Consider the following 27,015-nt stretch of genomic DNA (forward strand, 5'->3'; position numbering starts at 1 on the left):
TCAACGAAACCAACTAGGAGCAGGTCCAGATAAGGATGTCAGCTTAGGATTTAGTGTCTAGTATCTAACTAACAACGAAGTTTGACTACAATCATGGATTTAATGAGCAGAGATACTGGTGTCCAACAGGTAGAAAGCCTGTAATTGCAGAAGTACCTCTCCCTTAAATAGCATAATCGGTTAAAAATGTGTTTTATCAAAGCTCCTACGGGTAGATTTTAAACCTGAATATTGGTTAAACATCAAAGACAGTGCATCATAGCAGTTTCTGGGTTTGAATAAAGTAAGAAAAAAATAATTACTGCAAGACTGTGTGCATACCAGGTATTTCCTTATATACCTCATTAGCTGTCTGTCAAGAAGAGGTCTTTTATTTGTTTGAAAAAACATCTAGATGCTATTCCACTACAGTGATTATTTTAAAATGTAATTTTTATTATTATTCAGGTATAGTAAGGCCAGCAGATTAAGGAAATAATTGCTATTGAAAAGGTAGTTTGTTATTTACAGTCCCCAAGAGGAAGGGGTATGTCATACCTTGGAGGACCACACAGAGAAACACCAGGGTCAGTCAGGAGGTAGAGGGAGCAAGGAAAAAGCATGGGCAAGAGCCTTTACTGTGGTTTTATAAGAAAGGCAAGGCAAGGGGAGATAAGGTAAGTGTACTTAGGATTGGCTAGTTTGAATAATTTCAGCAGTAGACTGTGAGGTATAAGGGCTTTCTCTAGTTGTCTGGTACCTGGTTTTAGGATGATTGGGGCAGAGGAATATTTCCTGGTAGAGCATAAGAGCCAGATGGAGAAGGCAATGTGTTGATTAGTTTGCAGTATGAGATGCACACTCTTGGGCTAGTCTTTGCCATTTCTAGGAATTGGCTAACCCTGGGAGAGGCAGCCTATCCCTGGTCAGCAAGGCTCCAGATGCCAGAGCATAAAGAATACAGAAAATAGGGCTTCCCTGGTGGCACAGTGGTTGAAAGTCCGCCTGCCGGTGCAGGGGACACGGGTTCGCGCCCCGGTCCGGGAAGATCCCACGTGCCGCGGAGCGGCTGGGCCTGTGAGCCATGGCCGCTGAGCCTGCGCGTCCGGAGCCTGTGCTGCGCAGCGGGAGAGGCCACAACAGTGAGAGGCCCGCGTACCGCAAAAAAAAAACAAAGCTAAAAACAGAAAATAGGAAAATATAGTTAATAGTGTGACATATCAATATTAAGACCTAATTATGCAAATCATATATTTTACTTCTTTTTAAATTGAGGTAACATTTATATATAGTGAATTGTCTTAACTGTAAGAAAAATTAAATGACTTTTAATAAACATATCTACCCCTGTGAAAATACAGAGTATTTCTATCAGTGCCCCCTTTCCTTTTATAGTTATAATTTGTGAATAAAAGTTTAATTTACTTCAGACCAGTATATATTTTGTCTATTTTCTAAATATAACATACATAATATATTGTAAATTTGTCCTCCTTTCTGTTCTGCTTGAACACATGAACCAAACAACCCAAGACCCAAGAGGGTACCCTTTCAGACTAGTTTTCTTGCCATTATCTGTAAAGCGGAAGCTGGGTCAACGGCAGTCCTCTTTTGCTCCAAAGGTGCGTTAAAGTTGTATAAAGTTGTAAGTTGTATAAAGTTGTAAAGTCCACTGCTGCACATAATTAGAAGGCAGCAGGCTGCTTGTCAGAAGCTCCACAGAGAATACCACCATAGTCCAGATTTAGTCCCTTCTGTCCTGTGCTGGAACGTGGCCACTCTACTCCTGAAGGACTCTTGAGTCAGAACAGACATACTACCTCAGCAATCCTTTGAAACAAACAAACAAAACCTCACACTGTGGTTAGCCTAGTTCTTGTCTGAAGCTTTCTCTTCATTCATCTGGTCTTGATCTTGTACCATCACCCTTTTCCCCACCACATCCCTATTATCTGTATTCAACAGCTGCTCCTCTCACTCTTTGGAGACATCTATACTAAAATAATTTTGCCTGTACTAAGTGTTGTATATCATTTGATTTTGCCCAAGATTTCATATTTAGTATTTAAACTTGGATTATTAACTTCGGTTTTGAAGTTTCTACTCTATTGTCTTTATTTTGTGGAAGCTGCTGAATTAAGACAACAAGCTTACAATCCTACATTCGTTAGGCACTTGGGATATTAAAATCCTATCAAAGCAGATTTTCTAAATAGAATAACTAGGAAGCTTATCCAAGAAGAACTTTGAAAAATTCAGGATTAAGACATATTGCTATTCCCAAAGCCAAGTTGTATCTTCTGGAAATTTTAAGATATTTAGAAATCTTATGAAGCGAGGAATTTCTCAGACAACTTTCGGCTCTCTGGGAGGGAAGGTTCTATCCTTTCCATGTATATTATCTCTGGAATGCATTTTTCTAAATTTAGGCTCAGGCCTTAGAAGTGTGAAGTGTGGATTTTCAGAAATAATGTAAAGAATATTGCATAGTTTAAAATAATACATGCAGAGCTCAATGTCTACCTGTCTAGGAATTTTGAGAGTACTTTATGCTTCATGTGTAATCGATGAAGGAAAAGAATTGCCCTAGATGTAAGTTAATTTTAGTTGTTTCCTGTTAAAAGACAGCTAGACCCTCCAGCAGCATCACATTATCTGTGTAAATAGAGAACATTAGGCTAAACACCACACACACACACACACACACACACACACACACATTTAGATGAATAACCACCTGCCATTTTCATTGCCTTGTACATGCATGAAGTCCTTGATTAGGGCTCACTGGACTCGGAGACTACAGGCATGTTGAGAGTATTCATGGCTCTTCAAAGGACTTAAAGAGAAGAATATTGTAGAATATCTCAGCAAATCCAAGGAACATTATTTTTTTTCTAAAATGTACTGATGCTATAAATGTATGTAATGTCTCCAGGAATCTCAATATTTTATGACAGGTTTGCTGGTATGCTGCATTTTTCAAAGACAACTAGTTTTAAAAGAAATCTTTATTTGCTCTACTTTCTGTTATTTCCTACCTACAAGATTTTTTTATTTTAGACTTAACTCTTAGTGGATAATAAAACCCTTAAAAATAGCTATGTGTCACTCTTAACCTCTTTCACAGTGAAGAATTATATCTAGAAACCTATGATTACCTCCCATAGATTTTCAAAGCCATATTACATATTGAGATTATAGAAAATATATATACTGGTCTCTGCCTCCTGGTCCTGGCACAGAGCTACTAAAACTCACAATTTCCTAAGTGATAAGAGTACAAGGAACATCTTTTGTCCTTTTGTCTTCTACCCCAGTTCCTAACACCACGCACCTGAAGCTCTTGTAATTTCTTGGGTGATAGGAGTGTCTTTTGTTCTAATGAGGTGACTCTGGGTGGGCTCCTGAATGTCTTCTGGAGGAGGACTGCTCACCAGAAAGACCAAGCCTTTATTAGAAGCCTGGAATTTTCAGCCCACCCCATTCCCTTGATAAGGGGGAAGGGCTGAAAATGGAGTTAATGACCTATCATGCCTACATGATGAAGCTTCCATAAAAATCCAATGGTATGGGGTTAGGAGATCTTCCAGGTCAGTGAACACACCCCAACTCCACAGAGACAGAAGCTCCTGAACTTAGGAGCCTCGTAGACCTTGCCCTATGTCTCTACATCTGGCTGTTCTTCTGTATCCTTTATCATATTCTTTAATAAACTGGTAAATGTGTTTCCCTGAGTTCTGTGGCCACTCTAGCAAATTAATTGAGCCAGAGCAGAGGGTCATGGGAACCTCCAATTTGTAGCCAAGTAACACAGAAATTGTGGGTAACCTGGGAAGCTTCTCACTGTGATTAGCATCTGAGGTGAGGGGCAGTGTTGTGAGATTCAGCCTTTAACGTGTGGAATATGACACTACTTGCAAGTAAATAGTGTCAAAATTCAGTTAAATTGTAGGAAACCAAATCAGAATTGATTAGTGTGGGGAAACCTACACATTTGCTGACCAGAAGTGTCAGAAGTGTGATAAGTATGGTAGTAGTGTGAGAGTAAAGGAGAGGAAGAACTAGATTTTTTTAAAACAACGTATTGAAGATTGATCCGATTGTAAGAGGATATTGAATGATATTAAAAGAAGGAGAACTTAATGTTAAAGATCAATTGAAAAATTAAAAACAGCATCTTTTTGATGAATTCATGCAATAAACATCTATGAAATGAACCCTTTTATTACTACTGTTTTCCTTCTCTTTTATTGCTCCATGCTGAGATGGGAATGAGATTATACATTTTAACTGCATTCTCCACTCTTTAAAACTACTCTGGGGTATTCAAATTTTAATAATGAAAATTTTAAAGATTTTAGAAATTTAGAACTAAGAAGCCTAAAATTTTGACCAGAATTTTCCCCTCTGGAGAGATGTTGCTCAAAATTTACTTTAAATGTATACGTTTTAGAATGTTTTTCTCCCAGCACTATTGATTCAGTTTAGAAAATTATTTTTCTCTTTACTATACAAAATAAATGATATAATTTTATAGACAAAGGTATCTGTTTAACATCTTATTGTTTTCATTTTTGTTTGAATTTTATTATTTTAATAATAAATCAGGAGTTAAATAGGATTATCTTTCAAAGGAACTAGTCACAAAATATATTGTACATTTTTTTGCAAAGCTAACCAAACTGAATAAATAGATTTATGTACAATTGGTGTGATGCTAGGCACTAAAGACTCTGAGGAACTTACAATCTAATGGGAAGACACACTAGTAAGCAAATGGTATAATTGCAACACAATGAGATGGGCTAAATAATAAGAGAATGAACAGCTATACTATATATCAGAACAGAGGAAGGAGTTGATTAACTATTGCCTAAGGGACTCAAAAAAAGCTGTATATAAGCAATGCCTTTCTAAGGATAATGAGTAGAAGAGATTTTTCCAGTGGAAAAGGGAAGAGATTGAGTGTTCCAGGGAGTATATTACAAGTACAATTGTAGGCAGTGGCCTAAGGAATTGTCTTTAGAATTTTAGTTTGAAAGGTGAGCAATAAATGATAAATCTGGTATGTATGTTACAGTCTAATGAGGAATCTTAAATAATAATGTAATGAATTTCAAATTACATATCCTATTGTAGTCCAGAATTTCCCACATGTGTGATCTTAAGAGATTTCTGACATCAAATTCTTCAAAATATAGATTGCTAGACCTTTTCTTTGAAACTTATTTTTTAGTTAACAAGTTTAGGAAAACTGATTTGAAATTATGAGGTTTTGAAGGAGAAGATGGTTAATGTTTTATTTGCTTTATAAAATGATAAATAATCAAAAATGTGTGGAAAATTGAGGGAAGTTCTGGAAAGATTGAGATGAGAAGCACAGAATCCAATGCACATGAAAGATGGCAATGGTTTGAACTGAAGCAGGGCTGAAAAAACTATAACTGGGTAGGAAGAAAATTCATCGACTTTCAGATGCTGAAGTTGATTGGCATACAGTGTTATTGGTGAGGGAGAATATATAAAGAAGTATAACTCTGAAATTCAAACTGGTAGGCTGTAAAAATGGTGAGTCCTGGGATCAAAACAGGAAATTCCAGAGAACAAGTTGGGGAAATCAGGATAGGGGTGGTAAGATGGAGAACATTAAGCTATGAATGATTATGCTCATTCAAACTCAAGAGTGTTTCTGGACTTTATAGAAATGTCCACTTCTGAAAAAAACTAAGGAAATGTTCTTAAGTGGGCATTGTAATGAATGGTACAAAATAATAAGAGAGGTATGCTTTTAAAGGCATGCCTGATTCAAAGGAAAAATCTTTCAACCATTTACTCGATGATATTTTCCCATGGAGATAATTTTTAAAAGCTTTGGCTCCCTTAGAAAAAGACATACTGAGCCTTTTTTTCTTATTACTTTAACTTGTCCAATCTCTAAACCACAGAGATACCTTAGAGGTTCATTAGAAATTCCCAAACCCAGAAAGAGAAAAGTCCCAATAAAAACAAACGAACCAAACCAGATCCTTAGAGTTGAATTTTGAAGTTTTGACTTCCTGATTCTAAGGATGGGTCATATTTTAGTTACAGAATAAGGGTAAATGCCTCTTAAAAACACCATAGTTAAAATAATAAACCCTTTCCACGTCTGACAGTAGATTTGGATGCACAAGTATTGTGTGATTCAAATACAAATTGTGAGCTACACAAACCCCATCTCTAACCAGACCTCTTTACATAGAAACCTTTCTTAGCCTAACATCTTTGCTTGCGCATTGTAATTTGCTTTTCTATTATTACATTAGATGCAATCAATGGCTCAGGCTAGGCGGACATTGAGAGAAAATCATACTCTTCCTCTGTAAATAAATAACTGGGGTTCAATTATGAATTATTAAGGGTTATACTTCTCTGTCTATCTTCTGGACTAGTCATGCATGTCTCTGGTTCATGAAACTGCCATTACAGTGGCCTGGAAATAGGGAAGAAAATTCTCAGGGAATAATTCAACCCTTGGTTCCCAGAAAGGTATGTCTCCTTAGAACAGCAGTTGAAAAGCATTTTGATACCAGCTTTCACAAAACACATATTACTACATAACATGGGGTGAAATATCTGTTGAGTCCTATGTCGTGACCTAAGAAAAATTTTAAAGAATGAATTGAGAGAGCCATGAGCAAGTTCACTGTGACACCGCAAGTTATGGAATTTGTCAGTATTCAGAGTGTTCCGAATTTTTCAGTGGTGTGGAGAAAGTTCAGAAAAACTTCATGGAGGGTGATTAACTGTATGATTTATGGGCTTCTTCTTCCCTCCCAACCTTCACTGTTTTTCTCTTGTATTTGTATTCTTTTAAGAAATATTTTAGTTAAAAATAAAAATTTCACTTTACAAGTATATCATATCTCCTTTCTTTATTTTCCAAAGAGCACGTATATCCAATTATACTCAGAATAGCAAAAGCTAAGGATCAAATATTTGCGCCCTCTCAAATACCAACACAACAAAAATGTATGTTACACACCCAGACATTACTTTAGAGTTATTAACTTACTAAAAATCATTATCTTCCTACTGTTTTAATTTTTCTTCTTTCTTTTTCTTCCCCTACGAAACTATTCATTCACTAAACTGTGTAAATTCCTGGACCCGTTTCATAGCAACCTACTTAGTCATCAACTTCATCAACTTCTTCCTGTTAATAAGAGAATCATTGTAATAATATATCATTTGAGGTATATAAAAGTCACCAGCCTAAATCTCTTAATCCTTGGCTGTTGAAGTGTTCATCAGTAATTGCTATTTTAGCTTATATACCAGCATTTCACCAGGGAAAACCTATGCTTCCTCTGTTTCAGTAACTTTTCACTCTCCTTCCAAGCATTTCTCTAATTTTAGGATTTTTTTTTCATTCTGTACAACTATTACCCACCACTCCTTCAAATCACAAATTTAAAAAAAACAGAGAAATGAGAATAAAATAAATCAAATGTAAGATATACATTGCATCATTGATATAAATTGTATCACATTCTTTTATACAGAAAAATAAGAATTTCTATGAATTTTGAAAATTACTTTGAACACATCACTCTTAGATACCTAAAAACGAACCAAAAAAAAAAAATCACTGTTTCTCATCAATGTTACAAATTGTATTACAACACATGAGCAAGTATGGATAAATTATACTTCAAGACATGAATTAAGAAGTGTTCTAGAAAACATTTTAGAAAGCGTGGATACTGTGGAGTGCCCATGGAATTTTTCTCTTGCTACATGTGTTTTCTTATGTCTTAAAATTATTTATTAGGGGAGAGAAAAACAATTTCTGTTAATTATTTATTAATATTAAAATATTGATGATCATTACCTAAATGTAACAGGATTTCAGCTGGTGCACTGGGTTGAAACTGCTGAAATGCAGCCAGTACAAGGGGTGTGTATTAAAAGAGCCGAACAAATGACTTAACAGGGGCCTAAAAGCAGCAATCCGAAAAGGATCATTTAACTTAGAGGTGGCACAAGCGTCGAGCAATTGCCTCTACTTAAGTAAGTGTGGAACTACAAAAGGCTATTTATTACAGCCCAACAGGGCACTGCAGCTTGCTCAAAGACCTTTGAAGAATTTCAACAGTTATAAAGTCTTGCCCAGTGCAGAAGCAATAAAATTTAAGCAGATCCCCAAAAGAGCCTGGAAAGCTTTCATTAAAAAGTTAATACAATCTTCTTCACAACTGTTCTTAGAAATGAATTATTTTCTCTCTCCTCTTTTCTGAGGAGAGATGCTATACCTGTTCATTTTCAAACCTTCTTTGAAAACGTATTTTAACTGTTAAGAAAAAGAAACCAGGTTCACGGTGGTAGGAAACGAAGTAGGGAGGGTCTCCATGGGTTTACTGGGAAAGTGTTCCAACATTCAGCTTCTTTGAAATGCTCTGTAAGCACACATTAGAAGTTATTCTATTAATGCGTTTACTTCAGGAGGAAAGTTGGTGGAATTTCTCCATTATTTTTGTACAAAAAGCAAAATTTGGTTCCAAGGACATTGGGGCTGAAATTATTCTATTAACGATTAAATAATAAATTGATTTTTCTAAGTATTAGAGTAAGTAAAAAGAAATTAATTCTTAAAAATTTAATGGACCTGTTATTTATTTCTAACTCAGTGACATGTTTATAAACTTCAAATATGTTTATAAAATTTCAACTAAATATAACCAAAATAACTTATCCTTTGCTTAGAATCAATTTCAGAGCAGCAAACTGCCTCGGGGTGAGAGCTGGGGGTGTTGTGAAGCCAGTTTGAGAAAGAAAACAATAATATTGAATAGACAAAAAGTGAACATAAAAGGTAAATGACATCAAGTTACATGAAAGAATGTTAATTGTTAATGGGAGCAAGATGTGAATAAGAAAATGATTTTACTTTTCTATCAGAAAAGCAACACCTACATTTTTCTTTGGAAAAAGATTAAGTAATCATCCCCTGGCCATTAAAGTTATGAGGCTTTAATTACAGAAGTTCATAAGAAGATCTTACAAATAATAGAAATAGGTGGGTGGAAAATGTACTGCAATAGATCTTTCGTTTACGTTTACACTTTCTAAAAAAGTGTCACAAGGCAAGTTTAATGAAAGCTCTATTTTTAAGTGAAGAATAAAAATGAAAGGCATTTATAGACAGGAACAATTTAGGTGAGAGGTTGGATGCAAAAGTCGTCAAGTAATAATCATAGAAACATCAAATCAACATATAGGGAACTTTATTGCTAGCTGTTGTAGGGAATACAAATATATTGGGTTCTAATAGTCCTTGATTTGAGAAAAATCTATAAAAAATATGTCCTTTAGCAATGAAAACAATTCAGCAGTTGATGTGCCTGAGAATTCTACATTTTTGTTTGTTTCATGTTTGTAATTTATTTTGCTGCATTGCATTATGGCAGAATGCCACCGAACCCCACAGTGAGGTATTTTGGTTGGCCATTGTAGCAAGATAGAGATTTGAAACCAAGGGTAGGACTTCCCTGGTGGCACAGTGGTTAAGAATCTGCCTGCCAATGCAGGGGACACGGGTTCAATCCCTGGTCCAGGAAGATCCCACATGCTGCGGAGCAACTAAGCCCGTGCACCATAGCTACAGAGCGTGTACTCTACAGCCCGCGAGCCACAGCTACTGAGCCCACATGCCACTACTACTGAAGCCCGTGCGCCTAGAGCCTGTGCTCTGCAACAAGAGAAGCCACTGCAATGAGAAGCCCACACACCACAACGAAGAGTAGCCCCCGCTCACCACAACTAGGGAAAGCCCATGCGCAGCAACAAAGACCCAATACAGCCAAAAATAAATAAATAAATTTATTTAAAAAAAAATAGAAACCAAAGGTACTTTGATAGATAGTATGCATTTTTCTTTTTAATGGAAGGATTTGAAGTATATCTCTTAAAACATATTTAATCTTCCATTAAAAAAAATGGTGACCCTATGATATCTGATCCAAACAGATAGTTTTTTATTCATATTCTATACTTTTGATAATGCATAGAAAAACATAACAAATATAGAGTCATCACCCAATAAGATGCCTCAAAATGTATCTATAGAGTTGTGACACAAAGAGTACTCATTTCCTCAGTACTTCTTACTAAATATATATATTTTTAAGAAATGAAAATGTAAGAGCAGAGATTGTTTCTTCCTGATATATATTTTTATTCATGAGAGATTTTTGTCAGAAGTCAAGATCTATTGTACTATGTCCTAAATCCTACCTATTTTACAATACACTGAATATTATTATTACCTATGGATACCATGGGACTCCTTGTGTGTAATGGATTCCAGTCTTCTTACAGAGTTGCATATGAAAATGTTACCAATGAACTGAAGAATCTGGCATTCATAACTTTGCAACTTTATAACAAATAGGTAGTCCTGATGTTTTGTTCTTTTTTTAATATATCAAATATATTTCATTGCTTACATTATAGTAGCAGATTGAAAACATATGCTCACTTGCCACTAGTCCACCAGCAGCTGAAAATCTCAGCTCATTTTCCATAGGCCTGTAGGTACCAGGGCTATAATCCAGCTTCTGAGGCTTGATATGAGGCCAGATTAATATTCAAGAGCCTTTGAAATGGAAATAGTGCTTTCTTGCCAAAGATTAGAACAACAATAGACTCCATTTGCTTGTTCCCTTGCCTTTCTGCTCTTCTTTACTGCCCTTCCCAATCCGATTAATTTTCCTCATCCCATCATCCCCTCCCATCCTCTCTTTACAGCTCCATCACCTGTCATGACGATTAAGAAAGATCGGACATCCAGAAACAGCATTTCTTTATCCTGGCAAGAACCTGAACATCCTAATGGGATCATATTGGACTATGAGGTCAAATACTATGAAAAGGTGGGGAGATAACATTAAAGGGTTGAGCTGTGTAGGGAAAGAGGTTACCTAATCGTGAGTGTGCTCTTTCAGAGAAACCAATGACACTGCTAGCAAGTGAAAGAGCTCTGTTTAGAATTCTGGTCGTGTGCTACCTTTGATTTATAGGTAGAAGAGGGTTTTGAAATCATTGTGTCAAATATCCTCCATTCTATAGCAATAAGCCATAGCAAAAGATGTCATTATCAAACGTTAAGTCATCTAGTTATGGTATTAGAGATGACATTTGTGTCCTTCCACACTGAGACCCCTGTTCTACCAACTATTATATAGCGATTCCTTAATCTATTGATGAACTGTTCCTGAGTTCATTGCCTTAAGCATCATTTCCTGACCTTCACATTCACATGAATTTCCTTCAATACAGATAGGAACATTGAATTAATAACGAAACGGTTGTGTTATTGAACTGATGATGGAAAGCTTTCTTGACTTTGTACAAGGAAATGTAGATGAGAGTGGGTAGATAAGTTTGCCTCACATCATAAAATTGTGGTTCAGTAATGCAATTATAAAAAATAGGTACACGATTATTTATAAGTAGAATTTAAGGCATAGTATTTCATCACTCTAAGTACCACTTATTTCTCCCTGGTTATAAATTATGGCTAGGTTTGAAAGCAAGATGTATTCAAATCTTATCATTAGAGCTGGGTGGTTTTATAGCTATCAATATGAACATGACATATTTGTGTATCTGCTGCAGTTTACAAAGTATTTTAAAATGAAATAAAAACAAATTGTGAGTTGATATAGTTTGTATTTACAGACTACTTCTGCATACATTATTTTGAGCTGTCTGATAATCTGATGAAAGTGGGCAAATAGGTTCTTTTACAAATAAGAAAACTGAGAGTTGATGGCATTATCTATTATTTCTCACAGCCTCACTGCTAATAAACATTAGATCTTTGTTTTGAATTCTGGCAGCCATGGCTCCTCATGTAGTATGTTTTCCCCTGTATTGCATACCTTCCTCTACATGAAAATGGATTATTTTAGAGATATGAGAATTAGTGGTATGGTCAGTTGTCCAAAAAAAAAAAAACAATGTATAAACATTCCTTTGCACTATGTAGTTATTCTGTTTATTGAAGTTAATGTATTTCACAAATGTGATCCCATTTTTTTTATACTGCCCCCTACAGGGAAAAAGGTATGTCTCTTTCACTGAAAGAAAGTGAGACCTTATAAACCTCACTGTGCCAAAATCATAGTATAAATAAGTTATCTCCTAGCTTTCAGTGATCCACTGTGGTATTGTCAAGTACTCACTTGATCATGATCTTCTCTTTTTAAAAGTGTGACAAGATAGACTGGGCAAATATAAGAATCCATGTTTTATAGATGATACAACAAAATAAAAAGACAATTAATGATGCACCTTAGTTCAGATTGGATAGCAGAGCCAGGGAACACCCAACTTGTAGATCTATGAAGCTGATTCAAAAATACTACGAAACTACCTTCATATCTTTTACAAACATAAAGCATTTTCTGAACTTATTTCAAACTCCACTAACAAAGCACAATATACATCCATATTTTAAAACAATATTAATTAGTGCAGGAAAAGAATGAATCTGTTATTCTCTAAGCATTTTAAATTTGATGCATATTTATGTGTAATATTATTTTTAATATACTTTATATAAACATTTTTATAGCATACATTCATAAATTTAAAAATTTTCCAAATATATATATAATGCTTAGAAATATTTTGAGCATTTTGCTAGAATTTAAGCTCTACAAAGTCTAGCTTTCTTGACTGTTTAGCTCATTAATGATGATGAACAGAGCCATGTTCTGGGTATATGATTAATAATTATTTTTAACACATGAAATAATGATTTCCACAAAATAAATATATTCAGCCCTCTTCATTATTTATATACTAACTCAAATGCTATCTGATACATAACCAGCATTTTTAACTAAAAAGTATCTATAACACACTACATTTTTTCTGTAATATTCTATTTAGTTTTGGTTGAGGATATGCATTGTTCTATATCACCCACTCTAGGTCCCACACAAGGTACAGGGATATTCCACCATTACTTGAAATTAGGTGACCCATAAAGTGCTCATATACTAACATATGTTAAAGGAAAAACACAATTCCTGGAAGCCCATTTTGGTAAACAAGGCTTGACATAAAAAGTCTTTACAATTAATGTGCAGTGTGAATCTCCTAAAGTACAATGCAAATCCTTTTGGGAAATATTTCTAGACTTTTATCTGAAGATTTTAGTCTCTACAAACCATAGTGACTTAGATTAAACACAGTGCAAATATAGCTGATACTAAGAAAGTTATTAATGTAGAGTTTATACATAAAACCTGGACCTTTTTAAGTTTAATATTTTACAGTTAATGGAAATATTTTCTGAGAATCAGTAGGACATTACTGTTAAGTTTAATTCAAGGGGGTATTTTTGTCTTTGTAAGTTTATTCTTGGAATTAGACTGAAGCTTTCATTCAGCCTCAGCTTTGAAGAGAACTTATTTTCATCCACATATTCAGTAATTGGTAAAAATGAAAACTAAATTTTCCTGCATTATGTGCAGGGAACAAATTATTTTATCCAAGTTGGGAAATTCTGTAAATATTTTTTTTGCTTAAAAATGCCTCTATTAGGGCTTCCCTAGTGGTGCAGTGGTTGAGAGTCTGCCTGCCGATGCAGGGGACAGGGGTTCGTGCCCTGGTCCGGGAAGATCCCACATGCCGCGGAGCGGCTGGGCCCGTGAGTCATGGCCGCTGAGCCTGCGCGTCCGGAGCCTGTGCTCCGCAATGGGAGAGGCCACAGCAGTGAGAGGCCCATGTACCGCAAAAAAAAAAAAAAAAAAAAAAGCCTCTATTACATTCAGAAAGTTAAATGATTGTCAACTCTTTTATCTGTCCTATGAGCTGTGTTAAAAATTTGAAAGAATTGGTTTTGAGTGGTTCACCTTTTTACCATTTGACAGCATTAGGAAGATTCGATTTTAACATGATTTTTCTTACCTCAAAGCAGGAACAAGAGACAAGTTATACAATTCTCAGGGCAAGAGGCACAAATGTTACCATCAGTAGCCTCAAGCCTGATACTACGTATGTATTCCAAATCCGAGCCCGGACCGCAGCTGGATTTGGGACCAACAGTCGCAAGTTTGAGTTCGAAACTAGCCCAGACTGTACGTATTTTTTCAATATAGTGTATGGGGAAAGGGCTGTTGCAAAGGTGTCTGATAATTCATTCTCACTCTAAGTTTTAGCTAAATGTGATACATTGAAAGTATATTGCTTGGGGGACATTTAACAATTTTGCATAGCATTGGGTCTGTTTACTTGTGTTTGTGTAAATGTACATCTGTGTGTGTGTGTGTGTGTGTGTTTCTCTTTTACAAATCGAACATATTCTAATGCCTGGAATGCTTCTGATCTTCTATTGGCCATAAATTCCTTTGAGGGTCATTATTTAATATGGTAACATTTTAACTTCTAGTACCTGTTAATTCAGATATTTCAGGTTCATTGTATGGTTCAATGAACTACAAAAAAAGAAATGTGATGATCCATGAGGAACTTAATATTGTTTTAATCGTTAACACATTTAATCTTGTATTACTTGGAGGTTAAGGATTTTCTAAACCTGATTCATCACCTCATTCACATTCACAAGTAATTTGGTTGGTCCTGTGTGTCTGACACTAAATTTATCTAAAATTGGCAAACATTTTCCCAGTAACATTCTGATTTTCTTTAAATGCATTCACTTCATATTAGAAAAACCCTCTGCTAAAATATGTTTCAAAAGGGAAAATCATGGCTATGATATTAATATAAAATGAACACAAATTAAAGATTTTATTTAACTTATTAATTAATGAAGAGACTAGTAAGAAAGTAAACTGATTTAAAGAGAAATTTGAAGAACAGATACATATACACATATACATACATATTTGTATATGTTGTGTCTGTTTGTGTGTATGAGTGTGTAGACAATCAGGAGTACTTAAACAAATTGGTTAATCTGTCCAAAACTGGTTAATATACTATAAGACAATAAATATAATGATTGGGGTCATCTTTTCTAATGCACATAAAACAGTCATATCTCTAGTGAATATATCATTCTAGTTGTAATGAGAAAAATCACATATATAACTATTCATTGTCTACAACTAACTTCATAGTTGCAAAACAGGCCAGGAAGACAATTAAAGATGAACACCCTTTAGAAACAGATTATCCAGGGAGAGTCTGACAATGCCTAGCATTCTACCGAAATGACACACAGTAATCTCTTTTGACAGTTCCAATTTGCCATTTCTCCCTGGCATCTATATTTCCTATTTTCTAAATATTTTATTCATGGTATAAAATCACATTGTTATTGGTATGGTAATATTTTATGCCCAAATTTCATCCCTCATAGAAACATTCAAGATTAACAAAAATTATAAAAGTTGTTTAAGTTAATATGGTAAAGTAAATATTTTATGGCACACTTTATGTCAAACAATTAGAAATGCTGTTTACAATAACAAGCTCTACCTTCTACAGGGTATAAGAATCTAGTGTTAGAAATTATTATCTCACAGCTGAAGCATGACAATTCTTCTAGTCAAAGGAGAGCTGCCATCCTCAAAAACATAAATCTACACACTTGGCGCTCCAGATCCACAGGTTCCACATCCGTAGATCCAACCAACCTTGGATCAAAAATATACAAAACTATATCTAATATCCTGTGATAACCCATAATGGAAAAGAATATGACAGAATTTGAAAAAATAATCTATATATGTATAACTGAGTCACTTTGCTGTACAGCAGAAATTAATACATTGTAAATCAAGTATACTTCAATAAAATTTAATGTATATTATATAGATATAATATATACAAAAAAATTCCAGAAAGTTCCAGAAAGCACAGCTTTAGTTTGTGGCAATCCAGCAACTATTTACATAGCATTAAGTTGTATTAGGTGTTGTAAGTAATCTAGAGATGGTTTAAATTATAGGGCAGGATGTGCTTAGGTTATATGCAAATACTACACCACTTTATGTAAGGGACTTGAGCATCCTCAGATTTTGATATCTGTAGGGGGTCCTAGAACCATTCCCCCTTGGATATCGAAGGGGATTCAAGTTTCAGATGTGGAGATTGTACTTCAAGACCTCTCCTAATCCTCCTGTGATGGAATGAATATGGAGAAATCACTCTTTGAGGACATTAGAAACAAAATGCTGCAAAATACCATGGAAATCCATGTGAACAAGGTTTAAAACAAATTAAAAATTTTAGATGACACAATAACAAAATATAATTGCAATTTAACATTTGTAATTCTAAATCTTTTTGTAAACTTTAAGTGGAGCAAAGAAAGTTCTTTGTTTTGAAATGATTATAGATTGAATTTTTTCAAACTTTTAAATAGTTATTGGAATTAACAAAAAAACCTAGATTTGCTGTAGCAAGAGAGATCACAAATCACAGAAATATAAAAATCAAATGTTTATTATATCATGTGGTAGAAATTAGGCATATTGGGGGGCAAGAGGGGCAGAACACCATTAGATAAATATGTATTATATTGATGTATATTTTGGAATATCAGTCTAACCTCTCTTGTTCTTAATTAGCACTTAACCCTATCTGATAAATAAATTTGCAACAACAATAACAAATTCTAAAATTTTAATGTGATTCCAGATTTACCACAGATATAGTTGTGGTAGTGTTATGCATGATCATCTAATGAGGCTTCAGTGTCTGAGGTTTAAGAAATAGCCCATTTAAAAACTTCAGGGTCTTAGGGCTTTTGCAAATAAGTTTTATATTTGCTATATTTCCATTGATTGATAGAGCAGATGAAAAGAGCATAGAGAGAAAGGGAACTTTTTTAATATCCCTCCTCTCCTTTTATAAAAATCTTTGAGTTGCACAGTTTGATTTTTTTTTTAAATCAGTTTATTCTTACTGCTTTACCATAGAATTCTTCCAGACTTTAAATATAAGTAAATATAGGTTTAAAAATTACCTTTTGTCTTAAGGGGAAAAAAGACAAAAATCAAAACTCTCCGTTTTTATAAATCAAAATGATATATTCATAAAAACTCTAAGGATTTAAGAGTCTTATTTGTTATAGATTGATATTTAAAAGATATTAAAAAAGGCTCATGTTTGGATTTCTTTAACAGTTTGCTGCTTATTCTAGTTTTTATTATTTTTTAATTATAAAGTTTTATTCATAACACATATAAATGTTTCTTAGTAGAAAATAGTGTATTTCTACCTGGAATTTAATTAGTATTTTTTGATCTTGTTTACAGTAACAATATAGAGGCATAGTGGATTATATATTTTCCTAAGTGCTTTAAAGTTTCTTACTATTTATGTGTCAGTGCTTTACATTTATTATCATCACTTTACAGAAGAGGAAACTGACGCATAGAGAGGTTAAGTAAGATTTCTAAAGTTATACAATTGGTAAATGATCGATCTGATTTTAGAACCCATGTATTTTTGTGACAGTATGAAAAGTATTTGCATAAACATTTCATTTGATCCTGTTCTGTAAGCTATTAAGATACTATGATTTCCTTTTATCCATGGTCTAGGACACAGAGTTTTATATGTTTTTTCTGAGATTGCATAGCTAGTAAGTGGAGTCAGTGAGCCTCCAGATTTTGGAGTACTGATCCAGTGCTGCTATTGCATATTAAAAAAAAAAGAAAGGTCATGCTAAAAGTCCCACAGAAAGCATAGAGTGTATATGAGTAAAAGGACCTTCCTAGAACAAAGGTGACATCCACCAAAGCAAGAAGTCCCAGACTTTAAGAAACAGTGTGACATGTTTGGGAAAACAGGCAGTCCATCTGTCCGGAAAGCCTCAGTGGGCAGAAACTGAATCCAGAGTGTGTGCTTTGTGCCTGAGAAAGGCAGGCACAATGTAGGGGTTAGAGAAAGAACCCTAAAGGGAGCTGCCATGTATTGGGATGACCTCGACAAGCTGCTTCAACTTTCACTGCCTCAGCTTCCCTGTCTGGAAATTGGGAAAGATCATCGTGCATGACTCAATAGGGTTTTTATGTTGATTAAATTAATTGTTGTTTGTAAAGTGCTTAAAATATTACCTGGTATAATAGTATAGTAAGCACTCGGGGTGTGTGTGTGTGTCTGTGTGTGTGTGTTTGTTTTGTGTTTAAATAAATCGTACATAATTTGAACATCCAAGGAATTTCCAGAGCAAAAATATGTGGGATAAAGCTGAGAACTGGAAATGGAGGATTCTACTGGATATTACTATTCAAGAAGATTAGCTCAGGGACAATTTAGCCAGCACTCCTAAATGTTTCATACTGCCTTTTTGTTGTTTTTAATGAATGGGTATGCAGCAACTTTAATCTCTTGGACCCTATTTTTAGGGGACATTAAGAAAGCCTGACAAAGGTAGAATGGAATCATTATATAGAGAAGTTTATATACCAAGATTAGATATTCATATGTAATTTTGTGGGATATGGAGTACTTTTGCCAATTCTTAACCGGGAAAATGAAATAATAAAAATATATAAGCCCTTATTATATGTTTAGCACTGTTCTAGGTGTTTAACTTGTATTAACTCCTTTAATCCTCACAACAATCATATTATTATGTCACACAGCAGATTGGTACAAAGCCAGTCATTCTGGTTCACGAGAACGAGCTCCTTGCCAGTCTGCTTTAGGCAGAGTGGACAGCATGTGTAGGATGGACAAAAATGGGAAGAGACTAGAGCCAGGGCGAGCAGTGTGCTTGTGGGAAAACATATTTAAACTGAATTCCTGACATAATAGGTATCAGTTTTTGCCAGTATGCCACATAAAATTATTAGACAACTGTATAACACACAATTTAATCAATACTATTCATTCAAATGTTTGCCAATTCAGTAACCAAAAATGATCTGATTTGGTTATGTGCTTTTAGATAGTCTCTGGGATTCATAGATATCTCGAGCTAGAGGAAATTGTAGAGAGGTCTAGTTTAATCCTGTCTTTGACAAGAAAAGAAATAGAGAATTCTTCTTTTTTCTATCATGTTTCCTCTACCAGTTTCACTGACATTTATTTTACAAACTGGCTAAAATTTACCAGCGAATTCAGAACTTGCTGCTCTTTATAAGTTGCTACACTATGCAAAGTGAAAAGCATGAGATAAAGTGATTATTATATGTTCATGGAGCATTATTGAATTACAAGGTTCAGTTATTTACAAATGATTCACAGATCTATAGCCAGTGGATAGGAATGTATCAGTCCATGTCTTCTGTGAAGCAGATATTAAGGTGGAGTTGTGTGAGCTTCAGGGAGTGTGGGGATACAGATAAAAGGTAAAAGGGGAGGAACAGAAATGGCCAAGCAGAGCCTGAGACTGAGATGTAGGTCAGCCATCTATGAAGACAGAGAGAAGGCAGAGGGTTAAGGAGGGGGACCCTCGGAGAGCAATGCAGCTCTGAGGGTCTCACCAAACCAACGGGGAGCCTCAGCATGAAGATTGCCCTTACAGGACCGCTGCATTGGGCAGAAATGGCCTGGATGCAGTCCCCTTGCCATGTTTTGTCATTGAGGAGAGCGTGGCTGCAGTGCATCCTGAAGGTGCAGCAGCTGTGAGCTGTCTGCCCACTGCAGGCTTGGCAGTAGGGAGAGGCTAACAGGCACTCCCACGACTGCCATGGTGGCGTAAACAATAGTTTTCTGGTAGTAAAGAATAAAGTGCTTGCAACAGTTTATGAGTATACCATCCTGCCACACTCTGAGTTCTTTTTTTCAGATGCTTAGAAAACTTTTAACAGCCTATCTGCCATGTTTCTTTATTTACATCATTTATTCCCTAAACTGCATTATTTTAGAGAAAAACTTCCAACCTTAGATTTTCCATCAGGTTCAAGATGTGATATTGGCTTCTGGAGAGCTGATAGTATAACTAAACCCTCTCTTCTGAGCTTTTCTTTTGATACAGCACTGATTCATTTGTTTAATCAGCATTTACTACAAAAACAATAAATATTAAAGTATGAGTGCATGAGAGGGAATGTTCCAGGAACTGAGTATATTTTAGAGAGTGTAGAGATTAGAATGCTTATGGGTTTTGTTAGCAGGTGAGCCTGGGGATTTAGGCAGAGAACAGATCCTAAATGGTTTTACATGCATTTTATCCAGAAAGTGATGGAGAGCCCTGCATGAGAATGACATAATCAAACTCATGGCTTAGAAGGAATACTCTGGTGGCCAGGTAGAAGATAGGAAAGGCCTGCAAGTAGAGATCCATTGGGAATTTCTTATTGTAATCCAGGAGAGAAGTGAAGACAGAAACTAAAATATTTAAAAGAATTTGGTGATTAATTGGATATAGAAAAATCAGGAGGGGGAGAGGACAAGGTGACTTTATATTTATGATCTACATCTTTGCTACTCAAGATGTTGTAGTCTGGAATCAGCAGCATCAGCATCACTGGGGGCTCATAAGATATGCACAGTCTCAGTCGCCACTCCAGACTGACTGAATCAGAAACTGCTTTTTCCAAAAGGTCCTCAAATGATTTATGTGAACATTAAAGTTAGAGAATCATTGGTTTAGGTCAAAGGTCAGTAAACATTTTCTGTAAGGGGCTAGAGAATAAATATTTTAGGCTTTGTGTACATACAGTCTCTGTTGCTCCTACCTAACTTGGCTAATTGTAGCATAAAAGCAGCCATAGACAATGTACAAATAAATGAATGTGGCTGTGTTCCAATGTAATTTTATTTATAGACACAAAAATTTGAATTTTATATAATTTTCATATATCACAGAATCTTCTTTTGACTTTTTGCAACCATTAAAAAAATGTAAATTTTTCTAAGCTTCTGAGCTATACAAAAACTGATGGCAGGCCAGATTTGGCTCCTGGACAATTTTTGCCAATACCTCATGTTGGTGAGTGAATGAATGATGGGCCATCTACAAAGGTAGGAAATACAGGGACAGGAACAATTTGTTGGTAACATGTGTTGAGGTCCATAGGACAGGTATGATACCACCTTTTAAATAAATACAGATACTGGAGACTAAACAATCTAATGAGAACGTTTTTATAGTTTCATTCTGGGGAATCTTACCTATTCCCTATATTTCTCTGATAATTACTGTTTATTTGATGAGTTTCTTGCCAATGAGTATAGAGAAAACCAGTCCAGCATATTTTATGCAGTAGATGCCCAAATAGTTTTGATTGATGTCAGTGAAAGCAGAGTATTTAATCTTATTAATCAGAAATTTCAAGTAAAATTATACAAAATGTCTATTTTTTACACTCATTGAAGAATTCTTTTTACATTGTATCAGACAAGAAGCCATATTTTAGGTAAAAGCAAAATAAATAGGACTTAATTTATCAACATTTTCACGTAGATGTTAGTTATGATGTGTTAATGCCTGGTCGTTTCTTATTTTTTCTCTCCAACCTCACAGCTTTCTCCATTTCCGGGGAAAATAGCCAAGTGGTAATGATTGCCATTTCAGCGGCAGTAGCAATTATTCTCCTCGCAGTCGTCACCTACATTTTGATTGGGAGGTGAGTTCACAGTCTGTTTTATGACTTACTTTCATTATTGCATTGCTTGCTCCCCTCAATTGCCACTAAAATCTGAAAAGTGTGGTCAATAAAATATTTTAACAATAAGAATGTCTCTACTTGTATTGTAGATATTTCTTTTTTTCCTCCCTTTCTTTTGATTCTCCATCTTTAGTTTTGAGTTTCTTTTTTTCATTAAATTCTTGCCCCAGTCTCCAACACCCACCACTTCTTTTGACCTCACTCTTGGTTTTTACTTTCTTTTTTCAATTATCCCTTCTCTCATCAAATACACCCCAGATTTCCCTGACACTTTCTCACCCAGAGCACTGGTAACACTGCACAGCACTAATCACTAACAATGGAAACTTTACCCTTCATTCATTCTAACAGCAGTCGTTTTTTAAAAAAAATACTATAAACACTTTCTAGGGCCATTATAAAAACTGAACTGAAGGGGTCTGCACAGTGGGGTAGCATCTCTCCATATCTCCTCATTAGGCAGCTCTCCAGGGTCCCCAGAGAAAGAGGCTTTCTCTAGAGGATTTGGAAAATATGAAGTCATTAAACTTTCACTAAAGCATTTAATTGTTTGTGCAAAATGCTTTATTTTCTGTGCTTTGCGCATTCTGAACATACATAACTGTTTTAAGTATATTTTCTTTCTGTGTTCTCTTCCTTTGATTTACCTCTAGGTTTTGTGGCTATAACAAGTCAAAACATGGTGCGGATGAAAAAAGACTTCATTTTGGGAATGGACATTGTAAGTTTCTAAACTATTTGCTGCCGTTTTGGCTTTACCATTTCAGCTTTAGCAGTTGTTGATTTGTAATTGGATAACTTCCCCCCTGACAAAGAGAATTCAAAAGTAGTTTTATGGGAAAATTGAGCAAGTCAAATTTATTTTAAACAGAGAAGGGAATCCACGGCTCTGCATTAAGTAATTTTTACATGGCTGCATTTCAGCATACTTAAGCTAACGTGAAGGGTAACTGGTGGTTTATATTCAAATAATGCACATGATGGGGAGTAGATACTATAGTCGGCTCCGCGTGGCTGAAAGGCAAAGCATATCTTCAATTTCCTTATTACTAACTATTTGCTAAAATCTAAATAGGAGCCTTTTCCCTTTCCTAACTGCCAAGTAAATATAAACAACCTCTGTTTATGTGAAACGGCTTACTCCACTTTGTCAACCAACCAGGGGAGAGCCTTTAGAATAAACTGTTTATTTTGGAGTTACATGATATCCAACTGGTAGGAAAGCCAGGGCTTTTGCCCCTTATTTTAATACCAATCAATTTAGTCTCTTTTTAATATTTCTCTGAAAGAAATACTCTTTTAAGAAACCAAGTGTTTATGTCTAATAAAAAGACTCATTTTTTTTTCTTCTGGTGAAACAAATCGTTCCAGGTGTTTTGCTTTTCCAAACTATGGCTGGGTTACTGTGGCAATTACTAATCACCAGCCTTAAAGGGAATAGCATGTTCTCGTGGAAATTAGTACAGAGACCATACTCATGCCTACATGCTCTCAGATAATCTCAATGGAATTAATATAGTCTTGTAAGCATTAGTTTCTTTGGCTTTCACTTTTGCTTTCTGAAAATAACTTTCAGTTCAACATACTTTGTATCAGTAATTGGATTTCCATCTAAAAATTGTAGCTTGACAGTAAAAACTTGATGACCTGTTGCTACCATGTAGGAGGAATATAGTAGATTGAAAAAAAAAATGTTTTCCAAAATGTAAATTGAAGTAGGATGGACAGAATGGCAGAGGTTGCAGAGAGCACTGTTTGTTTCGTCCATCTCATTGAAGCCATTGTAGAATAATTCACAAAAAAGCCCAAGTGTCACCTTCCTAATATCAATATCTCATTCCAGATTAGTTAGGTTACCAACTCAAAAGTCTTAAAAGAGCGCATGAACAAATCACAGGATATTTATCTAGCTTTTTCTTCACAATCCCACAAAACACTGAGTCACATTCACCATGCATAAATTAGTCAGAGTAGTTGCATTCCTGTGCATTAAGTTGTTCTCAATCTGAGTTGGACAATCGATGTAAATATTGTCTTTAGGGCAAGACCATATTGATTTGGTTCTTTATACAGGAATTATACACCTCGTGAACTTGCAGCACTGATAAATTTCTGTGTGCCAGTTGTAAGCAGGTTTCTCTATCACTTCAATCTGCTTTAGCTGTTGCTTTTTATGGTGGAGTTTGTTGAAACTTTAATTTTCTTCAAATGTATAATATCCTTATGATAGCCAAACAAAAAAGAAATGTGTTTTATCCTAGCTGCAAGGGCATAAAGTATATGCATGTCATAAACTTTCTGTGTCTTAATGCTACAGCTGGTTTATTTCAGACCATTTATTTCGTATTACTTTGAAAAGCTCTAGCTATGAACTATTCCCTCCAGCCTTGTTACAAATCCTATAATATTGCTTCAAAAGGAAAGAAATATGTTTCACCTCCTAAGATCCTGTCCCCTTGCCCTCTCTGGCTGGGCCTTTTTACTTTTTTGCTATCCTTAGGGCAACTCATGCTGGTAAAATGGAAATGTAAATTACTGTGTTTGCACAGAATGAGCTGTAAAGTAGTGCAGCTTAACACGTGTGCATGTGTTTATTATCTGGTTTTCTTGACACAGCCCAGTTACTCTGTGTGTTGCTCTTAATTATTGGTGTGAAGGGATTATGTGCTTGCATCCTGAATCACCTGATTCCTGGAACCTCTGGGGACAGCAGTTAAAAATCAGCAGTCAAAGCTCCCACAGTGAACAGGCCATTTTTCTTGGAGATGTGTGTGTGTGTTTATACTTGTATTGTTTCCCTAAATGTCATGCAGATAGAAAAGCAATTTACTTAACTTTAATCAATCACAATGATTGATTGATTTTATTTGGGAATGATTTTATTTGGGATTTTATTTGGGAATTTTTAGATTAGTTAGTAATACATATACTCTCTAGGGCTGACAGGAACGGAATGGTAACTCTAAAGCACACTTTCAAGGCTGTTTGAAGCCAGCACTTATTTAAAATGTTTGAGACATTGCTCCTAACAACTCATTTTATAATCTTCTTTGTCAATTCCTTTTTTAAATTTAAGTATAGTTGATTTACAATATTATATTTGTTTCAGATGTATAGCATAGTGATTCATGATTTTTACAGATTATATGCCATTAAAAATTATTACAAGATAATGGCTATAATTCCCTGTGCGATAACAATATATCCTGTTGCTTATCTAGTTTATATGTAGTAATTCGTATCTCTTAACCCCATACCCCTATTTTGCCAGTAAGTCTCTCCCAAATTGACTTCCTTAAGTTCAGCAAGGTAAAATATTTGTGATTGTTTACCAGAAAAAAAAATTCATTTTCACCTTATTTTTAAAAGTGCTATTTTTTCCCTTGGAAAGGAATGCTAGATTTTCTTACCTTACTATTTCCTGACTTTACTATGACTAGTGGAAAATCAAAATTGGATGATCACATATTCTAGCCTCCATTTGACTGTCTTCTTTAAAATGTAACCAAATTGACTAAACAAAAAGATTCTGAGAAGACTTCATTTCCTAACGTCTTTCATTAAATCTATGGTTACTTTTACTGTTTTCCTTACCCCAAAGCAAGAAAAGTATGATAGCTTTCCTTAATCTGTTTCTTGTTTCAACAGTAAAGTGTTTTAGTACCGATAATGTAGAAATAGTTTTAGTGTGATAATAAATTATAGTAGACCACTGTACTAAAGACTGACTGTTTTTATAGAAAGAAATGATGTTTATAATAAACAGCAGAAGCATACAAACTGATGCATGAGCTCCAAAGAAACAGGCATTTCTAAGCCCAAATTCTGTCTCTGGGGAACCTCAATGATATTCATATTTGTGAATAAGCATTCTTAACATGAAGATACTGATAATGGCGATAGTCTCTGTCATTTACTGGGCACTAACTACAATAACAGGCACTCAATGCTAGGCACTTGAAGAGCAAGTTTTCCAGAGCTTTCTTTCTCTGATGCCTAGCAGATTCTTTGTGCTGTGCTATTCAAAGTGGAAGAAATAGAAAAGTAGAATTCTTCAAAACCTACTCCACTCACAGTTTGCCCAAAGAAAGGGCAAAAAACTTACTATTTCTCCATTTCAGTGGATGTTGACTCCCTAGATATGGGTGTCATCTCAAATTATCTACACTCTGCCTCTGGATGGAGAGTGGCCAGTCTTTTGTGTGTCAGGGTCAACACCAGGCAGAGGGAGGAGTGGCACTGACCTATCTTCTCCTACATTTTCCATGTGCTCCCTCACCTCCCACTCCCATTTTGCTGTCTCAAAATCATCTGAAGAGGGCTTCCCTGGTGGTGCAGTGGTTGAGAGTCCACCTGCTGATGCAGGGGACACGGGTTCGTGCCCCGGTCCGGGAAGATCCCACATGCTGCAGAGCGGCTAGGCCCGTGAGCCATGGCCGCTGAGCCTGTGCGTCCGGAGCCTGTGCTCCGCAACGGAAGAGGCCACAACAGTGAGAGGCCCGCGTACCAAAAAAACAAAACAAAACAAAAAAACATCTGAAGAAGTAGCTAAGGAAAATAGTCTTTACCTCCCATCTTTCATAATCCATTTATTCTTATGCCTATATTTTTTTACTCAAAACCTCTATGGAAACTTCCCAGGAACATAAATTATTATGTGAGGTAACATGGCATTCACAAAGTCACCCTGTAGATCAACAAACTAATCATGGCTTAGCCCAGACTCTGAAATCCTGGACTCATTGGCCAAATGTCCATTGTGATGAAGGCTCTTAGGAACAATTGCTGTCATCACAGTCCCTACACCTTTTTCATATGAACTATTATACAAAACTGGCTCAAAGAATCTTCAGTAATTCCAGAATGTTCAGCTGCAATTTTGCCAGTAAGATTCTTCTATTAAAAAGTGATATCAGAGACTTCCCTGGTGGTGCAGTGGTTGAGAATCTGCCTGCCAATGCAGGGGACATGGGTTCAAGCCCTGGTCTGGGAAGATCCCGCATGTTGCAGAGCAGCTAAGCCCGTGTGCCACATATACTGAGCCTGCGTGCCCTAGAGCCTGTTCTCTGCAACAAGAGAAGCCACCGCAATGAGAAGCCCACACACGGCAACAAAAAGTAACCCCCACTCCCCGCAACTAGGGAAAGCCTGCATGCAAAAATGAAGACCCAACGCAGCCAAAAATAAATAAATACATTTTTAAAAAAAGTGATATCAGAAAAAGATAGTGTCTGATTTTATTTGTTATATTAGGATATTAAAAACACCTTCAATAATATAGTGTACCAAATGAAAAAATATATCACCATTAAGAATCCATGTCCCAACTGGGGATCCTGTGTAAGTCACACGCGGCTCTCCGGGAGGAGCTGCCCAGAGTGGACGCGTTGGAGGTGCCTGCGACTCTACGAGTTCCACCTACCCATCTCTGTCCATTCTGTCC

General features: G+C 35.6%; 1 protein-coding gene across 1 annotated transcript in view; it reads left to right on the forward strand.

The window, feature by feature from the left end:
* The first annotated feature begins 10,784 nt into the window (after positions 1–10,784).
* LOC111178445 (ephrin type-A receptor 3) overlaps positions 10,785–27,015 on the forward strand; it is a 74,019-nt gene continuing 57,788 nt past the window's right edge. Inside the window, exons 1-2 of the mRNA XM_089909882.1 lie at positions 10,785–10,895; positions 13,952–14,114. Of these exons, the coding sequence (XP_089766008.1) occupies positions 10,785–10,895; positions 13,952–14,114 (274 nt within the window). The remainder of the gene's footprint in view (positions 10,896–13,951; positions 14,115–27,015) is intronic.

This window comes from Delphinapterus leucas, chromosome 4 (assembly GCF_059928025.1).
Source record: "Delphinapterus leucas isolate spDelLeu-1000000601 "Yukka" chromosome 4, BTC_Dleu_Yukka2, whole genome shotgun sequence".
Lineage (NCBI taxonomy): Eukaryota > Metazoa > Chordata > Mammalia > Artiodactyla > Monodontidae > Delphinapterus > Delphinapterus leucas.